The sequence below is a fragment of the Corylus avellana genome, chromosome ca2, assembly GCF_901000735.1.
Source record: "Corylus avellana chromosome ca2, CavTom2PMs-1.0".
NCBI lineage: Eukaryota > Viridiplantae > Streptophyta > Magnoliopsida > Fagales > Betulaceae > Corylus > Corylus avellana.
This window is the reverse complement of record NC_081542.1, coordinates 42756958-42781779: the sequence shown is the minus strand read 5'-3', so window position 1 is coordinate 42781779 and position 24822 is coordinate 42756958. Positions and strand designations below refer to the sequence as shown.

Below are 24822 nucleotides of genomic sequence, written 5' to 3'. Positions count from 1 at the left end.
TTTTGAAGTTTTTGGTGATTTGGTGTGTAGAAAAGGCTTCTCAAGCACATGATTGGCTCACAAATTCTCATCAAGACATGTCTGTTATGTTTCCTTTGAATGTGCAACCTAGTGCATGTCCACCTTGTGCACTTCTGGTTTCGTCATGGTTTAAATGTCAATAGTCACTATCCATTTTGGTATATTCAATTTGCATGTGAGCATATGATGTTAGAACACAACATGTCTGAATAATGTCGATAACAGAAATGAGTTAGTAGTGTTTTGTGCTTCATAAGATGGTGAAAATCTATGCTTGCAGTTGATGGACCATCTTTTTTATTTTCCCCTCTTTTTGGTGAATTGTAATAGATTGTTAATGGACCTGAAGTTTTGAACAAATACGTTGGTCAGAGTGAAGAGAACGTTAGGAATCTTTTTGCTGATGCTGAGAAAGATCAAAAAACTCGGGGTAAGGGAGATATACCAACCAAGTGTATTTCTGTGTTAGTCTTTTGACGATCACTAATAAATCATGTTCTTTTACTTTTCAGGCGACCAAAGTGATTTGCATGTAATAATTTTTGATGAAATTGATGCTATTTGTAAGGTATGCAAAGGGACATGATATTTTGAGTTTTATTTAAGCACACATTTCCAACACCAACATAGATTTCCGCCTGAGATCTGCATAGTTTAATCTATAAAAGAAAAAGTTCTCACAATTGAGATTTAAGGTTGTCTAATTATGTAATCCAAGTTTTTTAACCAGAGGAACGAGCATAATGCATGTTCTCCATGTGTAGGCAAGAGGATCACGTTCAGATAGTACAGGCGTTCGTGATAGTATTGTAAACCAGCTTCTTACTAAGGTTAGTTAAGAGGTTTCTCTGCCTTTTGAATCTTGCAAAATCAATGCAAGTTTTTCTCTGCCACTATCAGTGCTAAGAGATGACTTGCTTTCCAGATAGATGGTGTGGAGTCTCTGAATAATGTTTTGCTTATTGGAATGACCAATAGAAAGGATTTGCTCGATGAAGCCCTTCTGAGGTCTCTCACTCTCTCTCTCTCTCTCTCCCCATGCAAACTTGGATTTTATTTCATGAAAAGGCATGGAAAAACAGGTCATAGTGGCCAAGATTGCCAAAGTAACTCTTGTTTTATAACAAAATCAATAAATCTATTCTATTATTTATTCTTGATGTATAGACCAGGGCGCTTGGAGGTTCAAATTGAGATAAGCCTTCCTGATGAAAATGGTCGCCTACAGATTCTTCAAATTCACACCAACAAGATGAAGGAGAATTCTTTTCTTGCTCCTGATGTGAACCTTGAAAAGCTTGGTATGTGTGTTGGTGACTTATGCTTGTGAGATGTACTTATTCATCCATTGCTTGGCTGAAGTGACCGTTAAATGGAGACTTTACTATTTCTAAATTATATTATCTGACATGTTTTGATTAGTTTGAGAACTTAATTTACACTAGAAAATTCTTTTGGCTGGTTTGGATATTCAAGCTTATGAAAATTTCTATAGATCTATGCGGTTAAATGGATATTAGAATAATTGTAAGAGCCAAATGATTTCAATAGCAGTAGAAATCAAGAATTGAAGACTTAAAAGGGAACTCAGGAAGAGAAAAAATAACAATTAGTGAAGAGAATGACCCTAGTCTCTCCAAAGAAGCAAACATAAATAACTTTGAAAGACTTAAATAAATATCTTCAAATATTAATCCTGATTCTTTCCATTTTTGTACTGATCTTATTCCTAAAATATTCTTTAAATATTATATCTGATTCTCTTGCTTCATTTATTCATTTTTATGATTGTAGCTGCTCGTACAAAAAATTATAGCGGTGCTGAACTCGAAGGGGTTGTTAAAAGTGCAGTATCTTATGCTTTGAATAGACAACTAAGTATGGATGATCTTACCAAACCAGTGGATGAAGAGAGTATTAAAGTTACTATGGATGATTTTTTGAATGCCGTCCAAGAGATAATTCCTGCATTTGGAGCCTCCACTGATGACCTTGACCGGTGCAGGTATAGCTTCCAACTAAACTAGATAACTATTCAGCAATTTGGGAATGTTTTAGCTTTCAATGTAGTTAAACTCACATCATATTGTTATCTCCTTTTTAGATTTTATAATTTTAAATTCAAGCCAAATCTTATTTACTAACATGGTTTCTAGACTTAATGGCATGGTGGAATGTGGTGATCGAAATAAGCACATTTATCAAAGATCTATGCTACTTGTAGAGCAAGTTAAAGTGAGTAAAGGAAGCCCGCTTGTTACTTGCCTTTTGGAAGGCTCGAGTGGAAGGTATTGCATGGTTTTTCTCTGTTTAAATGACTTCGTTAATGGCAGATTTTTAAATCTTACCGTTTTGGACAGTGGAAAGAGTACAATAGCATCTACTGTTGGCATTGACAGTGATTTCCCATATGTCAAGATAGTAAGTTACCCGACCTATATTGTTGATATCATATGTTTTTACTTTCCAGGAATCATGGCTTCTTCTACTGTCACTTCCATATATTATCTAATCTTTGTGTTCTACATTTGGTTAGGTCTCAGCAGAAGCGATGGTTGGTCTTCCTGAGTGCGCTAAATGTGCACAAATTGTCAAGGTTTTGAGAACACTACGATTTTGAATCGTTCTTACGATCTTTTTGTAAAGGTTTTAGTTTCATTGATGATGGGGGCCAGAAATTCCTGAGCCTTATTTATAATGTATTCTTTGATAGGTATTTGAGGATGCATACAAGTCACCTTTGAGCATCATCATTCTTGATGACATTGAAAGGTACTAAAACCTGCTGATTTGAATCTAATGAAGTTTTATAATTCTAAGTCTCTTGGGATCTGGTGTACTTTAAACATTTATGCAGGCTACTGGAGTATGTTTCCATTGGGCCTCGTTTTTCGAATCTAGTTTCTCAGACGCTAATGGTCCTGCTCAAGCGTCTTCCTCCAAAGGTTTCTCTTTTTCATTTGTCTTTACTGCCTAGAAACTGTTCTTATAAATTTGTTTCCTACTATACTATTAACAGGTGAATTTCCTGAAGAATAGCTATATCCCAGAGGCATGGCCAGACATTTTTCTTGAGGGAGGCCTAGCTAAATGTATCTAGAACTTCTAAATCCAACAGATAACCTATACAACTTTACTAAGTCTTGATCCCAACATATATGAAGGAGGAATAAAGGAAGAAGAAAAATATGAATTCTTTCTAGATTAGTAGATTGCAATTTTTGAGAACAGAGCTTAGATCTAGCACCTCCTATCTGATGAAAGAGTGGAGGATTAGGCCATAGTTCAATCCCATGTTTGAATAAATGAGTTGTACTTACCTATAAAAGAAACTAGCAACTTTTCTGGAGCTAATAGATGCATTAAATCATAATACTAGTATGTGAGACTATGGTGAAAGTTGTTCTGCTGTTTTGTCCATGATTACTCATGTCACAATCACTGGCTGTGCAAAGAGCATTTGCGGCTGGCTGAATTCGTAGACACCTTTATATGTGACAATTTCTGATATCTTGGGCCATGGTTTTTTCTTTAGTAACTATGTGAATTATGATTTGGTTAATGGTAGTTTTCTGACCTTGCTGAAGTCATAATTACTAGTTCATCTTGTGATTTTTGTTGTCAGGGAAAAAAACTTCTGGTTATAGGGACAACGAGTGAAGTTGGCATCTTAGATTCAATTGGTATTTGTGATGCTTTCTCTATCACTTACCATGTTCCTACATTGAAGACAGACGATGCAAAGAAGGTAAATTATTTTCAAGCAATTATGTTCTTGTCTTGGATATATAGTAGTTGTGGTGTTCTTATTTGGCTTTCTGTTGCTGGATTATACTACCATTTAGCTTCAAAGTTTGAATGTATGTTAATCTACTCTTTTTATCATGGCAGGTGCTAGAAAAGCTGAATGTTTTTGCTGATGAAGATATCAATGCAGCTGCAGAGGCCCTGAATGATGTAAGTTATACTTCATCACCCTTTTGACATATTTCTCGGGTCTTTTTTTTTTTTAAAAAAAAATGTTTCTCATTCACTCTTCCTTTATTTCACCGAAAAGAATCAATGAAAATCAGGAAAATCCAACAATCCTCCAACCGGTCGTTTAAACCAATTACTGTTTAGTTTCCCGGGGACGTATCATGAATTTTGTTCTTTTTAATCCTTTTTTTTCTTCGCGTTTTTGGGGGCCGGGTGTTGAATATTTGTTTTAGTTTCTGGTCCTTTCTAGGAGCTCTAGCTTTAGATCTGTGAACCATTTGAAATTTACTCCTGCACTAATATGCCTAACATGTATCTTGATACAAGCATTATAAATGAACATTGTTACAGAAGAAATGAGTAGCAAAGGAATGGACATTGTCATTCATACTCATTTTTCTCTCCTTTTGTTTCGTTTCTCTTTGTAGATGCCTATCAAGAAGCTCTATATGTTGATTGAGATGGCAGCCCAGGGTGAGCATGGTGGAGCTTCAGAGGCAATATACTCTGGCAAAGAGAAGATTAAGATCTCTCGCTTTAATGATTGCCTTCAGGATATTGTTCGAAACTAGTTTCTGCCTCGGAAAAACAGACCACAAAACCATCCCTCGTATTTACTGCAATGTTCTATTTTTCTCTCCCACCTTTTACTATTTCTTATCCATTTGAGTTTGAGGTTTTCTCTCCATGTCGCCTTATCTAGAGTCAGTTTCTGAAATAGGTGCTTTAATTCACACCATGTTGGGAGAGTTGTGTTCTTAGATGGAAATTGGTTGTAAACTTTGTTGGAAGTATGAGGATTCTGAACACAGCTGAAATGTACGTATGATGATGATTTGAGATTCTACTGTCTGTTTGGGGGAATTTCAATATATTTCTTTTACTCTTCTTCATTCTCATTTATGACACCCATGTCATACTGGTTGACGTGGCGTGTTTGAAATGGCTTCTTATATCAGACACTTGAAAGAAAAAGAAAAAGAAAAGAAAAGAAAAAAAAAAAAAAAAATCTTAGCTCCGTTTTCCTAACTATCTTTCAACCATCTCTATATATATAGTGCAATAAAAAGATTATTTTTTGTCCATAAAAGTCCTAGGTGGCAAGAGGCAATATGTTCCATCCGTAGTTGCTGTGGCCCCACCCACTGATGGGCTTATGACCTCTTGCCACCTACGACTTTTATGGGCCAAAAATGATCTTTTTATTACACTATAACATATCTCTTTTTTTAAATCTCCTATTGAATTTGTACGACTCACATGTAAACCACAAATCCAATGATGAATTTGAATCCATTTGAAAAAAAAATATGGTTAAGAGACTAGCTTGGTAATTGGCCGAAGCTCGAGAAAGAAGGAAGAAGCAGTGGTGGTAGATTGCATGGAACCATTTATAACCTTATGCGAGTGACGGGCTCCTAATATGGTCGGCTATTGAAACGTTGGTTCGAACCTACGTGAACCAAAGACCCAACCATGGTTTGGTCTGACGCTGAGGCCATCAACGTCGGCCATGTTAAATCCTTGCATATTCCAAAAGATTAAGTTTATAGAAAATTATTGATTAATTTAATCATTTAATTTATAGGAGAAATTTTACTTAACTCTCCTAAACTATCTTTATTTTTGCAATATTCCTTAAAGTTCAAAAACTCTTGATTTAGTATATCGGATTTAAAAAACTTTGCAAAATCGTATCTCCGGTTAGGGTTTGAAGTTAAATTTGACTGCCAAATGGTGAAATGACCATTATACTCCTGTAAACGTTGTGAAATTACAAAATTACTTTTAAATTACTATTATTATTATTATTATTATTATTATTTTTAAAAAAGTGAAACGTATAAAGCGTGGTTATGATTTAATAGTAAGAGAATCTCAAATTTTCTAAATTTGAGGAGATCTTGATCCAAATGAGAAACGGAGACGATAGAGATTGAGAGGTAATTGTAATTATTTTCATGTGTTTGGAAAGGAAGATTAATTAGCCCGAGTTTGATAATGACCATAATTTCCTTAATTGTTCTCTTCACGTAAATAAGGAAAAGCTCAAAGATAATCAAGTAATCTAGATGAGCTTAACTTCAATATGGTCAAAGGTTTTTTGCCCACCACTCAAAAGCTGACACCTCAGCTTACAACAAAAAATCAAAATGAAAATAAAACACCATATTATTCCTCCACACAGCCATTTCAGTCACCTGCCGCCACCTCCCGAAACTGTTGCTGCCCACTGCCTTCGTGTCTCTCTCCGTTGGCCCCGTGGGGGTGGCGCGCGGCCACCCCCAGCCCATGGGTGGCTCGCGAGTCACCCCTAGGCCATGGGGTGGCTCACTGGCCACCCCCAACAGTTCTAGGGTGGCTCGCCGGCCACCCCATGGGCCGGGGGTGGCCGCGCACCACCCCGCCAAGGGGCTGATGGAGAGAGAGAGGCGAACGGCGGCGGCAGGTGTAGACGGCTTAAATGTGGGAGGATTAATCCTGTGTTCTGCTAGCATATATGTTTTTTTATATTTTTCTTAAATTGCTGATGTATCATATGGTGGTTGGTGGGCAAAAAACCCATATTTTCTGCCATGACCGTATAAAAGCAACCCTCCATCTAGATATAGTGAATGAAAAGCAGTTATTGATTAAAGAAACATTTGTTTAATTAACCCTTTTGGATCACGTTTAATATGTGTTTGGGAAGGAAGATAGCGAGATTAATTATGAGCATATCTCCTTGTTAACTTCATGCAAATAACGGAAAGTTAAATGATAGACATGCATTGAATGAAAGAGAAATGTTAATTTTACATATCTTTTGTCTCTCTTAAATGAAAAACATACATAAATCTATCATTAAATTTGTAAAACTCATAGGTGGGTTCTACAAATTCAATAAGAGAACAACTTTTATAAGGACTTGGCATAAACCAGGTACTTGTGCGCTCCAATAAACAAAAGACACATCAGCATATTACACTAAATACCATAAGAACGAAAGCACAAGATCAAACCCCCTTTCCCCATTCAATCATCAAAGAGCCACCGCCTCTCCTCCATGTTCTTCCACCGCTCCTATAAGTCCTTAAAGTATGCTCTCTAACTCTTTCTCTCTCTCAACTTTTTCTGATTTTCCTTCACTTTCTTGCTCTCCAAACAGGAAACGGGTGTTCTTCAAGTTGATTAATTTGAGCAAAGGTTACATATAACTTGATCTGTGTTTGACTGGTTGGCTTAGGAGATCGAGGACCGAGGTTGGGATGAAATTTTCACATCTTTTGAGAGAACTTCTTGGGCTGAAATTCTGGGACCATCACCCCAACTTCTGGCTTTAAAATTATTATTGGATAAAATTCAATGATCATCTATCACAAATTTAATATTTATTTTAAAAGCTACATTAATTTTGGAGGGACAAAAAAAAAAAAGGAAATATTTTTTTAACAAAATAATATATATCCACTTAACATTCAAAAAAAAAAAAAAAAGTCTTCCTTCTACTACTACTGTTTTTTTTTTTTTTTTTGATATATCCACACAAGGGAAGGGGGAGGAGGAATTTGAACTAGTAACCTCCACTTCATGAGGAGTGGTTTACAGCCGATTGAGCCACCCCTTGGGGACTCCTTCTCATATTACTGCTCGACATTAAGATGTATTATTTGAGTATAAGTTTGGATGAAATTATTAAAGTTACTTGTGATCCGGAGTTGGACTTGATATAGCAACACTACAAACCTGAAAGTATGACAATGACGGCATGCTTGACATTAAGATGTATTATTTGAGTACAAGTTTGGATGAAATTATTAAAAAGTTACTTGTGATCCGGAGTTGGACTTGATATAGCAACACTACAAACCTGAAAGTATGACAATGACGGCATGCATCTTTCTCCTAGAAAAGTTGACAAAGAAGTTTTATGTACCTAATATAAGGAGTGGATTAGATCGGAGTTGTTAGAAAGTCTTTATCTAGGGAATTTCACAGTGATTCTTCTTGTTGCAAAGAAAAAGAATAGGTTACTTGCAATGAGCCTATCAATTTCTTAGCAAAAATGTAATATGGAAGATAAAATATGGCATTTTTGTAGGGAGAGCACTCCGACTAATTTGAGTTTGTCTTAAACCAAGAAGCTTGAAATTGATATCTTAAAGGATTTCAAACCATATAATAAATTATTGACAAAATAAACTAAGCACTCAATAGGACTTATGGAAAAAGGGTATCTTTCAGCAAATCAGAGTTATATATCTTAAAGGATTTCTTGAAAACAAACCAAACGCAATCAGGCCGATACTGGCCGAATGCTGCAAAACAATAAAAATAAAAGGGATAAATGAATTTTCGGTCTTTGTGGTTTGAGGTTTTGACAAATAGCTCCCTTAGTTTTACAAAGTGATTAATCACTCCCTAGGTTAACACACACAAAAAAAAAAAAAAAAAAAAAAAAAACTGCACAAATTGGTCCATACCACTAAAAAAGTTGACAGAATCCGTCAATAGCTATATCAGTGTCAATTCTAGTGACTCGTGTCACTCAATAAAAATTAAAAAATATTTTAAAAATTTGAGATAGTATATAGTAGAGTAGAAATTCTTTGGGGTGAAGAAGATTCATCCTTGATGGGGTCCTACCTAGTATAAAAAATAATATTTTTATAAAGCTTTTAAATTTCTTTGGCGTTACGTACGTACCACGAACCTCCCAACATATAAGCTGGCGAGTGGCGTCAACTTAGTTATGATCACAGAATAAAGAGCATATTGAGATAAAAGCATATCAACATTTTAACGCATGCAAGAACTTAGAATATTATTTTATGCAAATTATTTTTATGATTATAATTCTTCTAGTTAGAATATAATAATATTTTAAGAATAATGTTTACTTGATGAGTCGTGGACTCATATTTTTACTTGTAAAAGCATTGTTTTACAAAGTTTGAACACACCGAAGCAGTAGACAAAAGCTTTGAGGGTATTGGGATTTTGATATTTTGGCTTTGTAAATATAACAAATGTAGGAATTATTGATAGGTTATGATATTTATTTTTACTTTTTTATTTTTTGAACAAACGAGTTATTTTCATTGATATAAAATTAATTTGGAGCAAAATGCTCTATTATACAATGTAACACCCCAAGTTATTAATGTATTCTTAATAAAAATAAAAAAATTCTCCTATTATAAGATCACCACAGAAACATAACATCATCCGAGTGCTAGTATTCAATACTCTCATAAGCAATAAAGTTACACAGTGTATGCTTGTCCCAAGTGATCTACTCTATAGAATGGAATCTCAGACACTTCTACTGCAGCTCCTCCTAGTCCACAAAGCAATAAGCCAAAGTGTCCCTGTCATTAGGCCAGATGATTGGGTCTTTAACAACTAAGAGGTCCACTGATACCCCTGTCCTCAGTACTACGATATATAGGGCAATCTGAAAAAAGATGTATAGGGAAAATGGGTGAGTTCGATAACTCAGTAAGTAGCCACAACACCAAGATGCTATAAAACATGCTATGCAGATTTTTATGCCATAATCTCAATCATACACAACAATAATTAGTAAAATGATTAACAATTTACGCAAGAATGGCAAGTAAGTTATAAAATGAGTAAGCACTTCCTTTTACTTTTCTTTCAAAATAATTGTTTTACCCTTTGACCCATAGCTGCAATTTTACCATGATCGGCACATGTTGGCTTGGTTATCCCGTAGGACCTATAGGCTCATCCTGTCGTCATAGGGGAGAGCTACCGGGTTGAGAATTTTCCCTAGGTGAAGGCCACTCGGCCGGTAACACACACCTTCTTGTAACCGTCCTTCGGTGTGCTTGCCGTGCTACCCATACGATCCGGTACCGATTGTTACTATAGCAGTGCCTCAGGGTTAAACATTTATAAGCATGAATGCACATGTAACAATTCATATGATCTTTTAAGCTCTTCTATAACGGTATAACATAATGTACATATAACAATTCATATGATCTTTTAAGCTCTTTTATAATGGTATAACATACTAAGAAACTTTGTGAGCTTCTTTCATTCATAATCGCATTCATGCATAACTCATAAAAATGAGGTCATTGTAATATGTAAAATCATTAAATCATGCCATATGATTGAATAAAACTTTGCATTAAAAATATGAAAGGAAGTGCAATTGAAAATCATGTAAGTGGATTCTTTATAAAATCCCCAACATTTTTCAAAAGATTTTTAATCAAATCGGTTGGAGTTTTTGGTGTTGTATCCTTTACCTGGCATCGCATGTCCTTAATCGGTTGGGGTTTTTTAGTGTTGATTCTGCATTCAACTCACAATTCCTACAATGGAGGTAAAAAGTATCTTAGTCATCAATTCATTTATTTTTAGCCAAAAACATTACAGTGACATCGAACCCCACCATGCTTGATTTATATGCCTCTTATAAAATTCTAATAATCAACTCAACTAAGGCATTATTCCAATCAATTGTTTTACACTAAAATTAATAGCCAAGGTTATAATATTCTTATTACTTTAAAATCATCCGACTACAATTAACAGCTTAAAAAGTCTATCTAGCCATAATATTGCTCTCTTCCTAAGCCATTTAATTCACCAACTTACTCCCAATATCAAAAGCTTAGAAATATTTACAACAATCACTCTAATTATATGACATATTAGCACCTAAACTCAATAAGCACCAACTTCTATGGATCCCATAATAATTTATGGTCAATTAACACTCTAAATAAAATTAACCCCTCCAAATAGCAATCCTAGTGTTCACACTCTAAAAGCCCCAAATTTAATTTCAACTACAAAAATTAGGGTTTATGCCCATATTTCCACAATTAGTAATCCATTAATAATCCACAATTAGTAATCCATAATTGGAGTTTTAATCCATTAATCTAACAACTAGAGCTTGAATAATGCATAACAATCCACTATACAGGAAAACCCCACGTTAATTTTAGGGATTTAGCTTTGTACTAAATTACCATAAAAGATATAAAAATATTACATTGGAGAGTTCTCATTTTATTTTATTTATTTATTTATTTCTTCTTCCTCCTCTTTCTTTCTCTTCTTTCTTTTCTTTCTTCTCTCTTTCCTTTCTTTTCTTTCCTGGCAGCTTCCTCACACAAACTCTCTCTCTCTCTCTCTCTCACGCATGAGAGTTTGTTCTCACACTTGTGAGAATTGAGGGGAATTGCTCCCCTAAGAGCTTGCCACATGTGGGACATTTGTCCCACATGCACTCAACTTCTGCTACACACAAGACAAGTGTCTAGTATTTCTTTAGAGAATGACACCTTAGAACCAAAGTGTCCACCAAGAAAGCGCAAGGGAATCATGTAGAGTAACAGCTGTAACTTTAGGTGTCAATCAAATGAATTTTTAGGCATGCAATGCTTACATTTTAGCACTTTTGTGTCTTGGCATGAGCCTATCATGATGTAGTCATAAAACTTTATAATTAATCCTCAATAAATATAAATTTTTTGACTACCACATACCTAAAACTCGTGGCCTACTAGGATCATTAACTACTTGAAAAAATCATAACTCATTCTTCAAGCCCAATAGCCTAGGGCTATTACAAAAAAACACCTTAGAAATATTATCATCACAATACAATCCGTATATAGATTTGCAGCATAAACCGATGAATCATGTCTCTTGTCACTGTCTCTTTTATCAATGATAATTCTTTTATTAACTTGATAACTCCTCCATCACCAGTTAATAGTTTGATCCCTAAAAAGAACCAGAAAGAAAACAAAAGACCTATTGGAAACCATTCAGTTATTCTTAGGCAAAACCTAAGAAAACAACAAATTCAAGACCTACTAGTGCTAGCAGAGCAAACAACAAATTTGTCTTATTCAGAAGCAAAAATGAAAATACAAGATAAAATAAAATAAAATAAAATAAAAAGTAAAAACACCCCATTCCTAGTAACTATGTCGCTGACACGCCAGCTCGTGGCCAGCAGAATGATGCATGAAGGTTGGCAGCTAGAAGAAGGGGTGGCCAGTGAGTGGTAGCGTGGAGTGTCAAAATAAAATAAAAAGTAAAAATACCCCATTCCTAGTAACGATGTCGCTGACACGCCAGCTCGTGGCCGGTAGAATGATGCATGAAGGTTGGCAGCTGGAACAAGGGGTGGCCAGTGAGTGGTAGCATGGATGGACATTGATGGAGAAGGCCAAATCTGATTCTGAAAAAAAAAAAAAAAGAAAAAAAGATCTAGAGACCCATCAAATCCGGTGAGATGACAGTGCACAAAACATGACATGTCAGTAGAGAATCTAGACATTGAATCTAAGCAAAGGAGGAAAGAAGAGATGGGAAAGGGGTAGCCTGTTTATGATATTTAATTAAGGTTTTAACTTTTTTTTTTTTTCAAAGTGAAAAGGAAATTAAGTTCACGTTTTTCATGTGGCCGGTAGATTTAATTACCAAACCTTTGAAACATTATTGTACTCCGAGGCACGTTTTTCACAATTGATAATTTAGGACGGCAAAATTAGTTATCTTCTCTTTCTATAAAATGCTTAGCTGATTAAGAAGAAATCGGCACTGCAAGAGAGTAAAAAAAAAAAAAAAAAAACACGTATTATTACAATAATGATGATCACTGGGAAAATCTTGGGTGTGTTTATGGTGGACCAGTTTTATTTACGACCCTTTTCGAGAACTGTTCCCCTTAGCCACCACACTGGGTTCCCTACTCATAAGAAAATAATGCAACTGAGGGAGCGGCCGCAGGCGGTGGTTGGAGCACCGGCAGCGGCTCTGATCAGTGTAAACGAGCGGGTGGAAGCTGTTGTTGCTCATGAAAAGCTTGAGGCATTGAGCATAACAGCTCTAGTGACTTTGAGGGATAGTGAGGTGGAAAATATTATGGAAATGATGCCTCCTTTGTTTGATGCTTTGGTTAATCCTTCCCAGAAGGGTGCTGTTGTTCTTCAGCTTGTTAGCACTGAAATTGATCCAAGTAAGAAATCTTTTGCTTTTGTTTTTTTCAGTGGGGTATATTCATTGACAGTTTATTTATGAGGTCTGACAATCTTAAATTTGTGTTAGGTGTTAAAGTGGTTCCACGTACTCTGACAAAAGCTGACCCGCCACCACATACTTGTATTGTAGTAAAGCCACGTAAAGCTTGTACGTTAAAAGAGGGTCGTGAGATTTACCTGTTTTATGGACTTAATTAAATTGTAATCCTATAAAGAGTCGTAGGATTATGAGACACACCTGTTGAGGCTACCCAAAATAAGTGTCCAACCCTTCTTTATGGAGCTATCCGAATTGGTAGCAATTCGAACACCTTATGTGCAGAACACCTTGATACGATGTCTTCTTAATTAACCTACTTCACAACCAATTTATGAGACTCACCTATTGAGACTACTCGAAACAAGTGTCCGACCCTTCTTTAAGGAAGTGTCTGAATTGCTACCAATTTAGACACCTTAAGTGCAGAACCTTGATAAGTCTTCTTAACTTGCTTCACAACCAATTTATGAATTAATATATGTTCATATAGGGACGGATATATATGTATATATATACATTTTTATAATCCAATCTATAATATCACAATCTAAGCCTGTAGAACATCACATACTGGATATATATGTATATATACCATATATATAAATAATGGGTTGTGGTGTCAATTCTTAAATTTTTGTGAATGAAGAAATTAAGGAGCAAGGTTTCTCATCAAATTTTATGTCAGTTTAGGTCCTGCTGCATATATTGGATCATATATTGTTATTCCAATTCTTGAATCATTTCATTATAATTTGATTTTCTTATTATTTTGGATCGTATTGATATGAAGGAAGGATGGAACCAAAGATGAGCAAGGAAGCTATACTGGATTGGTCCAATAAGAAGCTAGCCACTGGTGATGAGAGGAGCACTTACAAAGTTGAGTTTATGGTGGATTCAGATTTTGGAGTACCTGGAGCCATCACAGTGGTTAACAAATATCAAAAGGAATTCTTTTTGGAAAGCATCAACATTGAGGGGGTTGTTCAATTTGTATGCAACTCTTGGGTTCAGGCAGAGAAGGTTAATGCAAATAAAAGAATCTTCTTTTCCAATAAGGTAATCTAATTAAGGAAAGATGTCACATGTCATGTTAATTCTATTAAAAAAGCACGTGAAAATCACACGTTCTAAGAATAGATATTAGTTTTCTTCAATCCAATTTAGAGGAAAACTTCATCTATAATATATGGGCTCTCATATATAATGGCAATGAATTGAAACTTGTCCGACTATAACTCTAGCATGTGATTGGGATGTGGCAGGCATATTTACCCCAGGAAACTCCTGTAGGGCTCAAGGAGCTAAGAGAGGAGGAATTGAGAGAACTCAGAGGTGATGGAAAAGGACTCAAGATACCATTTGATAGGGTATATGACTACGACGTCTACAATGACTTAGGCGATCCAGATAAGGGAATCGAACACGTGAGGCCAACTCTTGGAGGCAAAAACAACCCTCATCCAAGACGCTGCCGTACTGGACGGCCTCCTACATCCATAGGTGAGTCTGATTTAAATGGCTTTATTAAAAAATATGCACGTGTCATACTAGTTAAAGTGACGTATTTTAAGTGACTTTTTTTTTTATTATTTGTTTATTTTAAGTGGCTGACCTAAGAAGTTATTCACTTAAAACACGTCACGTCGATCACTTCAGTGTTGCTCAATTGGTAAACTTGAATTCTTACAACACACTTGCAATTTGGGTAAAAAATTGCTGGATATCGATGTATATATATAGCATCTTTTACAATTTCTTCCTGCAAACCCAAATGAGCCAAAAAGATTCAGAAAAAGCAATTGGGTCATTGTTAAAATATGGAAGAAGAAGAAGAAGAAGATAAATAATAAAGTTCATGTTTCATGAATGGCATGGACAGACATAAATGCAGAGTCACGGCCGCATGCCTCCACGGAAATATACGTGCCAAGAGACGAAGCTCTGGAGAAGAGCAAGAGAGATGCTTTCAATCTAGGGAAGCTGAAGGGAATACTCCGGAATATAATTCCCTCCCTGACTGTCACTGACAGTGATCATTTGAAAGACTTTTCAGACCTCAACAGCATCTACAAGGGGAGGAGTCAAGATGGAGGTGACCAGAAGAAACGTTCATTTCAAAATATCTTAAGCAGACTGCAAGACTCTGTGGAGGAATTCTTCAAGTTTGACCCTCCTCACATCATCTCCAGTAAGCATCCTTTTCATTGATAACCGTGTCGTGCTCGAACCGAGCCCGAACGAGTAGCTTTGGTCATTTACGGCTCTCGCTATAATTGATAATTGTAAACTTGGTCTGGTTTCAGGGGATACATCTTGCTGGTTACGGGATGATGAATTTAGCCGTCAAGCGCTTGCAGGGATAAACCCATTAAGCATAGAAAAGCTTAAGGTAATTAATCTCTTAATGTCCACGAGCAAAAGCGAACGACGAATACATACAAATCTAACATGCTGGGAATGTTCGTTTTTTCTTTCAATAGGTATTTCCACCTATAAGCAAATTGGATCCCTCCATCTATGGTGCTCAAGAATCAGCACTCAGAGAAGAACATATTGAAGGCCACCTAAATGGGATGTCCGTACAAAAGGTAATGACAATGGAGTATTACTCTGTTTGTTTCGATGTAAAATGTTTTTCTTTCGGTAAAATCAGTTGAAAACGTTTTTCATACGACCGTGGACAATGGCTGGCAAGCTCCGGTGGTGAATAATGAATTGAGAGAAGCGCAAACTTCAAAAATGGTTTATATTTACATAATTAAAGAGGAAAACTATTTTACTCATCTTAAACGAGGTTTTTCTGGTTAACCGAAAACGTTGAAAATGTGGAAAACTTTTTTCCGTTTTCTGTCAAAACAAACAAAGCATAAGAAGAAGAGAAACTTTATATTCATATTTTTTTTTTCAGGCAATGGAGAAGAATAAGCTGTTCATACTGGACTATCATGACATGTACCTCCCATTTCTCAACCAAATAAACAATCTTGAAGATCGGAAAGCCTATGCAACTCGCACAATCTTCTTCCTGACCTCATTAGGAACTTTGAAGCCCATTGCAATCGAGCTCAGTCTTCCACCCATGGATCCAAATTCTCCTTCAAAGCAAGTCCTTGTCCCCCCTGTCGACGCCACCACAAATTGGCTTTGGCAGCTCGGTAAAGCCCATGTTTGCTCCAACGACTCTGGTGTTCATCAGCTTGTACATCACTGGTATGTGTTAGAATATTAATTAAATTTATAAAAAATTTTAACCTAACCTCCTTGAACTTTTTGCTTTTGCAATCTCTCTCACAAAGTTTAAACTCTCAATTTAGTATATCTTACACATTCATTAAAATTTTCTGTTAAATCCTAATAGAGGGTGAAAATTTCAAAAATACCCCTATATTTTTCCTAGTTTTTTTTTTTTTTTTTTTTTTTTTTTTTTTACATTGTAATTTAAGGGAAGGGTAATTTTATAATTTCATAAAGTTTACTAAGGTATCATGGTCATTTCACTTTTTGACCATCTAATTTATCCACTAATCCTAACCGGATCGAGGAGTGAAATAGCAGTTTTTTAAAAGTTCGATATACTAAATTAAGAGGTTTTAAACTTTGAGAGAAATTGCAAAAGCAATGAAAGTCCATAAGGATTAAGTGAAGTTCCTCATTAAATTTATCATTTCCTAACTATCAGCTCAAGCATTTGAAATAAGTAATGATTTAACAATACGCTAAAAACGCCTCCTGTATTTGTATATATGAGAAAAATGAATCAAAATATGGCTCTTTTGCCCAAGATTTAAACCAAAACCCAGGTTTAATAATTGGGAACTTGAATGATTACACAGGTTGGGCACCCATGCGTGCATGGAACCATTTATAATAGCTGCTCACCGTCAGCTGAGTGTAATGCATCCCATATTCAAACTTCTGGATCCTCACATGCGATACACGTTGAAGATAAATGCAATGGCCCGTGAAACTCTCATCAATGCCGGAGGGATCATCGAGACTAACTTCACGCCCGGCAAATACTGCATGCAAATTAGTTGTGCCGCCTACAGGGACTGGTGGCGCTTCGACCTGCAGAGCCTTCCTGCAGATCTCATTAGAAGGTTTAAAAAAACTCCTTTGAATTTGAAGTTGTTTTTTCAAAAGAATTTTGACTCTATATGCTTTCATCTAATGCAGAGGAGTGGCTATACCAGACAGAACTCAACCCCATGGCTTAAGACTACTCATTGAAGATTATCCTTATGCAACAGATGGGCTCCTCATATGGTCTGCTATTCAAACGATGGTTCGGAGCTATGTGAACTACTACTACCAAGATGCAAGTGCAGTATGTTCGGATACCGAGCTCCAGGCATGTTAAATTATCACATATCTCAAAAGCTTAAACTTGCAAGAATGAATGAATTTAATCATTTACTTTAAATTCTGATATATTCTAATACAGGTTTGGTACAACGAGTCGATCAACGTGGGGCATGCGGATCTCCGACATGCTAGCTGGTGGCCAAACCTCTCGACCCCCGATGATCTTACCTCCATTCTCACCACCATAATCTGGCTTGCATCGGCTCAGCACGCGGCATTGAACTTTGGGCAGTACCCCTATGGCGGTTATGTCCCGACACGGCCGCCACTCATGCGGCGGCTAATACCGAAGGAAAATGATCCTGAGTATGCAAGTTTTGTCAAGGATCCAGAGGGATTCTTCTTATCATCATTGCCAAGTTGGAGTGAAACAACGAAGTATATGGCAGTGATTGATATAATTTCATCACACTCACCTGACGAAGAATATCTGGGAGTGAGAACAGATCTGTCAACCTGGTTGGGAGAAGCCGAGATCATCGAGGCGTTTTACAGATTTTCAATGGAGATAAGAAAAATTGAAAAGGAGATTGAGAAGAGAAACTCTGACATAAACCTTAGGAACAGATGTGGGGCAGGGATTTCACCATGTTAGATAATATTATATTATTATTATTTACTTTCTTTGGTATTCTAGGGTTACTAGGTTTACCTTTCCTTATTCTACTAGGTCTGTATTATTCCTTTCCTTATTCTACTAGGTTTGTATTATTCGCCTATATATAGGCCTCTTCTGTACATTATATTTTGTGATTCAATATACAACCTTATTCTCAACATGGTATCAGAGCACAGGTTCTGAATCACCTCAAAATTTTTTTTTTGCGGCTAAATATTTTTCTTCCGGCGCCGCCAGTGTTATTCGGCGAATCCTTCTCTCTGATCTTCACGGTTCTCTATCTTCTCCTCGAGGTTTTCAGCTTATCACTATACCGCTTGAAAGCCCGGAAGACAACCGTCCCAGAGCTGCCTCACACATCCATATCGGAGCCCTCACGCGCCGCCCAAAGGCTCGGCAATTCCGCCACTGCCGTCCAGCCACCGGCCGCCACGGTGGTCCGATTGCTTCCCCCAGGTCACCGATCGATAGATCTGCTCCCCAGGATTCCAGAACAGGCCTCAGATCCTCCATAAAACGCTCCACGCGCCGCCACGCGCCGCCAGAAGGTCCGCGCGTCAGATCCACGCGCCAGCGAAAGACTCCTCCGTTCGCGCGTGTACCACACGCGCCATCGCACCCACGTGCCACGCCATTCTGCCACGTCAGCCTAATTGCCACGTCAGCATAGCCACGTCAGCCCTACGTGCCACATCATCAGTGCCACGTCAGCCTGTGTGCCACGTCAGCATGTGTGCCACGTCATCAGTATCAAGTCAGACACTGCCACGTCATTGGTGCCACGTCAGCGTTGACTTTGACCGTTGACCGTTGACTTTTTGTTGACTTTCAGAGTTGACCAGGTGCTTTCTTACCTATTTTTTCGTCCTGATTTCATATTTGTAGTCTGTTTTTGCATTTGAGCCTTCCAGATGGCACAAAACGAGATTTTTCATCATGTTCAGACTGTATTGGATGGAACAAACTATATGTTGTGGTCTCAATCTATGCGCAGCTTTCTTAAAGGCCGCAAGCTTTGGCTTTATGTCACTGGGGAGATCCAAAAGCCAGTTAAAAAGGATTCTGAGGCAGATGAGGCTTTTACCACTCGTCTTATTGATTGGGATAGCAAACATCATCAGATTCTTACATGGTTCCGTAATACCACTATCCCATCTATTTCTGCACTCTTTGGCAGCTTTGATGAAGCAAAGGGTGCTTGGGATATGCTTGCTTCTCGTTATTCTTCTGTAGATGGTGCTCACGAGTATCAGCTTTTGTTTGAACTTTTCCATCTCAGCAGGAATCTGGTCAGAGTATCAATGATTTTCTTGCCCGCATGCAATTCTTGTGGAACCAAATTGATGTTTCTGATCCTATTTGGAAGGATCCCACTGATGCTCAGATGTATATTACCCGTAGAGATCAACATCGCCTTCACCAATTTTTGATGGCTTTGCGTGATGATTTTGAGCCTGTTCGTGTGCAACTATTACATCGTTCTCCTCTTCCCACTTTGGACACTGCCATCTTCGAACTTGTCCGTGCCGAGACTAGATCGCAGACTATGCGCTCTCAGCCTAGTCATACAGTGTTGGCTGCACCATCCTCTGGCTCCTCGTCATTCCAGCGAGAGTATTATGACAGGTCAGGTACTTCTCGACTCCCTCCTAAGTCTCGCGATAATAATTACTGTCGCTATTGTCGACGTCGAGGGCACACTATTGACAAGTGTTGGCGTAAGGGAAGATCTAATGCACCCACAGCAGCAGTTGCTCATACTGAGAGTGGTTCATCTCCAGCTGCTTCATCTCCAGCTGCTCCCTCTTCAGTTGCCCCCTCTGGCCACGCATCAGGATCCAGTGTCACCTTATCTGCAGCTGACTTCGAGACAATAGTCAACCAGGTCGTCCTATCTCGTTCTGGTAATGCATCTTCCTCTGTCCTCTCAGTTTTGCCAGGTACCTCTTCCTCTTGGCTCTTTGACTCTGCTTGTTGCAATCACATGACACCTCACCCTACTTCCTCTACCACATCTGTACCTTCCCCTCATTCTTCATTCATTCGCACAGCTGATGGCTCCATTATGACTGTTAAAAATATAGGCACTATCAATACACCTTCCCTTTCTGTTCCTGAAGTTTTTCATGTGCCTGGATTATCCTTCAATCTTCTTTCTGTTGGCCAACTGTGTGAACTTGGATATAGACTTGTTTTTGACTTTTCTGGTGTGCATGTACAGGATCCTCGTACGAATCAGACCATTGGGACCGGGCGTAGAATTGGGCGTATGTTTGAACTATCATCCTTACATCTCCCCGCCACAGGCATCTCTGCTGCAGCCTCTTCATCATCACCATCTCTTGCACTTTGGCATTCGCGTCTTGGTCATGCATCTGCCTCTCGCGTTCAATTTTTAGCTTCCAAGGGTTTGTTAGGTTCAGTTTCCAATAATTCTTTTGATTGTAGTTCATGTCAACTTGGTAAACAACCGGCTTTGCCATTTAATAATAGTGACTCTCATGCTACTGCTTCTTTTGATTTAATTCATTCTGATGTTTGGGGACCTTCTCCTGTTGCTAGTATGAGTGGCTCACGTTATTTTGTTATTTTTGTTGATGATTTCTCTCGTTACACTTGGGTGTTTTTAATGAAATCTCGTTCTGAATTATTGGATATTTATCGTACTTTTGCCAAAATGGTTGAAACCCAATTTTCAAAACCCATTAAGGCTTTTCGTTCTGATAATGCTTTAGAATATACTCAACATGATTTTCAAGCTATTCTAAAACATTATGGGCATGGCACTTGTCGTGTCCAGGCACCTCACAACAAAATGGTCGAGCTGAACGTAAACTTAGGCACATTTTAGACACTGTCCGTGCTCTTCTCATTTCCACATCTGTTCCTACCCCGTTTTGGGGTGAAGCCACTCTCACGGCTGTCTACACAATCAATAGGTTGCCTACCCCTATCCTTGATAATTGCACTCCTCATGAGCGGTTGTTTGGCTCTATCCCTTCATATCATCATCTCCGTGTCTTTGGTTCTGCCTGTTTTGTTTTACTCCAGCCTCATGAGCGCACCAAACTTGAGCCTCGTTCTCGGTTGTGTTGTTTTCTTGGATATGGAGTGGAACACAAGGGCTACCGGTGTTATGATCCTGTGTCTCGTCGTCTTCGCATCTCCCGTCATGTAGTTTTTTGGGAGCATCGACTATTCCACGACGTCGGCAAATTCAGCATGCCATCATCCCCTCCCTTTACTACCCTTTTTGAGTTTCCTCTTTCTCCTACTCCCACCACCAATGTCTTGCCTGAGTCTCTCTCACTAGAACTGCAGTCATCTGATGCCCTCGACGCTGCTTCGCCTGCGTCCCCAAGTTCTTTGCCTGCGTCCCCAAGTTCTTCGCCTGCCTCCCCAGGTTCTGTTCCATCTGAGGATCCAGTCTGCACTCCATCACCTGACATTCGTCGATCCACCCGAGTAAGATCTCTTCCTTCCCATTTACAGGATTTTCATTGCTTTCATGCCTTAGCTACCTTGCACGAGCCTCACTCTTTTCGTGAGGCCTCCACTAACCCTCTTTGGCAGGCTGCGATGAAAGAGGAACTTGATGCTTTACACAAGAACAATACATGGGATCTGGTTGACTTACCTCTTGGAAAATCTGCGGTCGGGTGTAAGTGGGTTTACAAAATCAAGACTTGTTCCGATGGTACTATTGACAGGTACAAGGCTCGACTTGTGGCCAGAGGTTTTACTCAGGAATATGGTGTGGATTATGAGGAGACTTTTGCTCCAGTTGCTCGCCTTTCTTCTGTGCGTGCTCTTTTGGCTGTTGCAGCCTCTCGGCATTGGTCACTATGTCAAATGGATGTCAAAAATGCCTTCCTTAATGGTGATTTAAGTGAAGAAGTTTATATGCAGCCACCTCCTGGATTATCTCATCCTACAAACAAGGTTTGTCGTCTTCGTCGAGCACTCTATGGGCTTAAGCAAGCACCTCGAGCATGGTTTGCTAAGTTTAGCGCCACTATCTCTCGCCTTGGCTACTCCATCAGTTCTTATGATTCTGCCTTGTTTATTTGCCGCACAGACCGGGTACCATACTTCTTCTACTATATGTTGATGACATGATTATCACTGGGGATGATATGACTGGTATTCAGGAACTTAAACAGTTTCTTAGTCAACACTTTGAGATGAAAGATCTTGGCCCTCTTAGCTATTTTCTTGGTCTTGAGATCTCATCTTCTTCAGATGGTTATTATTTAACACAGGCCAAGTATATATCTGATCTACTTTCTCGGGCAAATCTTACAGACAGTAAGATTGTCGACACACCGACTGAGCTTAATACTCGTCTCACTCCTCATGATGGCGAGCCTCTTCATGATTTTACCTTATATCGGCATTTAGTTGGCAGTCTTGTCTACCTTACTGTCACTCGACCTGATATCTCATATGCTGTCCATCAGGTGAGTCAATTTATGGCTGCTCCTCGCTCCACTCATTTCTCAGCTGTTCTACGCATTCTTCGGTATCTGAAGGGGACATTATTTCATGGGCTTTATTTCTCCTCTCAGTCTCCTTTACAGCTACATGCTTATACTGATGCTGATTGGGCGGGTGATCCAACAGATCGTCGCTCTACCACTGGTTATTGTTTTCTACTTGGCACCTCGCTTATTTCTTGGCGAAGTAAGAAACAGACTGTTGTTGCTCGATCTAGCACAGAGGCAGAATATCGTGCTCTAGCTGACACTACCGCGGAGCTTCTTTGGTTGCGATGGTTGTTACAAGATATGGGTGTCTCTCTTTCTTCTGCTACTCCTGTATACTGTGATAATAAGAGTGCTATTCAGATTGCTCATAATGATGTTTTTCATGAACGGACAAAACATATTGAGATTGATTGTCATTTTGTTCGTCATCATCTTCTTCAGGGCTCACTACAACTTCATTCTGTCACGTCTCGTGATCAGCTCGCAGACATCTTTACAAAGTCACATCCTCCAGGACGTTTTCGTGATCTTGTGTCCAACCTCAAGTTGGTCTCTCGCACTCCACCTTGAGCTTGTGGGGGGCTGTTAGATAATATTATATTATTATTATTTACTTTCTTTGGTATTCTAGGGTTACTAGGTTTACCTTTCCTTATTCTACTAGGTCTGTATTATTCATTTCCTTATTCTACTAGGTCTGTATTATTCGCCTATATATAGGCCTCTTCTGTACATTATATTTTGTGATTCAATATACAACCTTATTCTCAACACACCATATGAGCTGCTCATTCCGAGCTCAGGACCTGGGGTTACCTGCAGAGGGGTTCCCAATAGCATAACAGTTTGAGAATTCCAGTTTGTATCAAATATTTGATAAACCAGTTTAGTTAATTACTCGTGCAATTTTGCAGACCGAAAATATCATTTTAAACAAAAGCTATCCTGTTTAAGGTTGCGTTTGAAAATGTGAGAAAAATAAATCATGTTTTCAAGTGACAAAGGAGATTTGAAAGGTCGAATTGTGATTTTACCAAACGTTAAACCAAATGGACACTAACAAAACAAAATTACCTGATAATTCTTTGCACTGAAACCAGTCCTTGAGTTGAGCTCTCTAAATCTCCAGCCTCATAATGCACTGAACCATCCATAATCCATGGTGATTAATGCACCATTGGGTGACATCAGGTTAATTTATATTCATCAAACTGAAGGGTTAATCAATTCGGGTCTCGTTATTTTGTTTTGTTGCATTTAACGATGTATGTCGTGTCATATTATTTAAAAATTTTAGATGTGACAATATAATATAATATGGGTCATGCAATAGTTTCTCTCAACATTTGTCAACCATCTACTCATGCAAAGTGCTATGCCAAACGACTTCTCACCCCAAATACTAATTAACAACACACCCAATTGCACTATCTTTACTTAATTAATTCACAAAATCTTCACCGTTATTAATTCAAGATGAAGAGATTTACAAAGACGAGTATTCCATTATACTATTAGAGAAACCCAATATAATAAAACAAAATTTACGACAAAAAAAAAAGAGGAGAGAATCGTAATTAAGGAGAGAAGCCAGGGGCCTAATCGTACTTCTCTCTCCAGGAGTAAACAAGAAAAGACACCCACGAGGTAGCCAATAGGATGTCGCCAACTGTCTGCCTGAGCGAATCCCAGGCGAGATCCTCAACCCTGCTCTCGAAGTAGACGCGCCACATGGCCATGGAAACATGGAGAAACGTGCACCCCTTGGCGAAGAAGGCCTGGAAGTCTCGGTCCCTGACGAAGGCCACCATGAAGAGGAGGAACCCGATCGCGAACATGAGCAAGCCCGAGAAGGAGTCGGAGGTCCGGATCAGAAGCTGGTCGTGTGGCGTGGACCCCAGCAGCTTCGTCGTCGTCTCGATCCCGTGCCCCAGCTTGTACACATCCTTCATGTAGAACATCATCAGGGACCCGCAAGTCACCGCGATCAGACAGTGTAGCAGGCAGATCAGGATGAACGCCGATGACGATCCCATTCACACGATCCAACGGCTGTGGATAGAGGAGGTGACGGCTACAGCAATTGTTATGTGGGCATGGTGTACCGTAACCAAACCCCCAACGGCTGCTCTAGATTACGAAGAAGATGATCGGAAAAAGTTGGCTCAGGATTTTCATTTTTCGAAATTTCGAAATTTCTTTCGTATTTTAGATTCTGAGAGTGAGAAGCTATTTGGTACGCTGAGAGTCGAGATAAGTATCTTGTGGGACCCTGGAGCCGACAGGCAT

The 24822-nt window shown here is 38.5% G+C and overlaps 3 protein-coding genes across 5 annotated transcripts in view; 2 read left to right on the top strand and 1 right to left on the bottom strand.

Annotated features, from left to right (window-relative positions):
* The window catches only part of LOC132170867 (vesicle-fusing ATPase-like), a 30991-nt gene that overhangs the window by 2100 nt on the left and 4069 nt on the right, over positions 1–24822 (top strand). The window contains exons 8-21 of one of the 3 annotated variants that reach the window (XM_059582003.1): positions 352–451; positions 534–589; positions 786–851; positions 947–1029; positions 1189–1322; positions 1816–2026; positions 2178–2309; positions 2382–2442; positions 2558–2617; positions 2735–2793; positions 2879–2966; positions 3647–3769; positions 3913–3978; positions 4428–4843. In XM_059582003.1, the coding sequence (XP_059437986.1) occupies positions 352–451; positions 534–589; positions 786–851; positions 947–1029; positions 1189–1322; positions 1816–2026; positions 2178–2309; positions 2382–2442; positions 2558–2617; positions 2735–2793; positions 2879–2966; positions 3647–3769; positions 3913–3978; positions 4428–4571 (1383 nt within the window). In that variant the 3' untranslated portion in view covers positions 4572–4843. Of the gene's footprint in view, positions 1–351; positions 452–533; positions 590–785; positions 852–946; positions 1323–1815; positions 2027–2177; positions 2310–2381; positions 2443–2557; positions 2618–2734; positions 2794–2878; positions 2967–3646; positions 3770–3912; positions 3979–4427; positions 4844–24822 lie in introns of those variants that run through there. The other 2 variants (XM_059582002.1, XM_059582004.1) reach the window with 2 other exon arrangements.
* Positions 12862–23383, top strand: LOC132171405 (linoleate 13S-lipoxygenase 3-1, chloroplastic-like). The gene is made up of 11 exons (XM_059582713.1): positions 12862–12997; positions 13850–14118; positions 14325–14562; positions 14942–15250; positions 15366–15451; positions 15543–15650; positions 15971–16272; positions 16896–17162; positions 17239–17413; positions 17507–18009; positions 23305–23383. Exons 1-11 carry the CDS (start codon positions 12904–12906, stop codon positions 23381–23383), a joined length of 2430 nt encoding a protein of 809 aa, XP_059438696.1. The 5' UTR covers positions 12862–12903.
* LOC132171993 (uncharacterized) lies at positions 23948–24760 on the bottom strand. The gene has a single exon (XM_059583410.1). The coding sequence runs from the start codon at positions 24567–24569 to the stop codon at positions 24132–24134; it is 438 nt and encodes a 145-aa protein (XP_059439393.1). The 5' UTR covers positions 24570–24760; the 3' UTR covers positions 23948–24131.

Coding starts and splice junctions, on each gene's coding strand:
- LOC132171405 (XM_059582713.1), top strand. CDS start 12,904: ATGGAAATGATGCCTCCTTTGTTTGATGCTTTGGTTAATCCTTCCCAG. Junction 14,563..14,941: donor ACGGCCTCCTACATCCATAG/GTGAGTCTGATT, acceptor TGGCATGGACAG/ACATAAATGCAGAGTCACGG. Junction 15,251..15,365: donor CCCTCCTCACATCATCTCCA/GTAAGCATCCTT, acceptor GTCTGGTTTCAG/GGGATACATCTTGCTGGTTA.
- LOC132171993 (XM_059583410.1), bottom strand. CDS start 24,569: ATGGGATCGTCATCGGCGTTCATCCTGATCTGCCTGCTACACTGTCTG.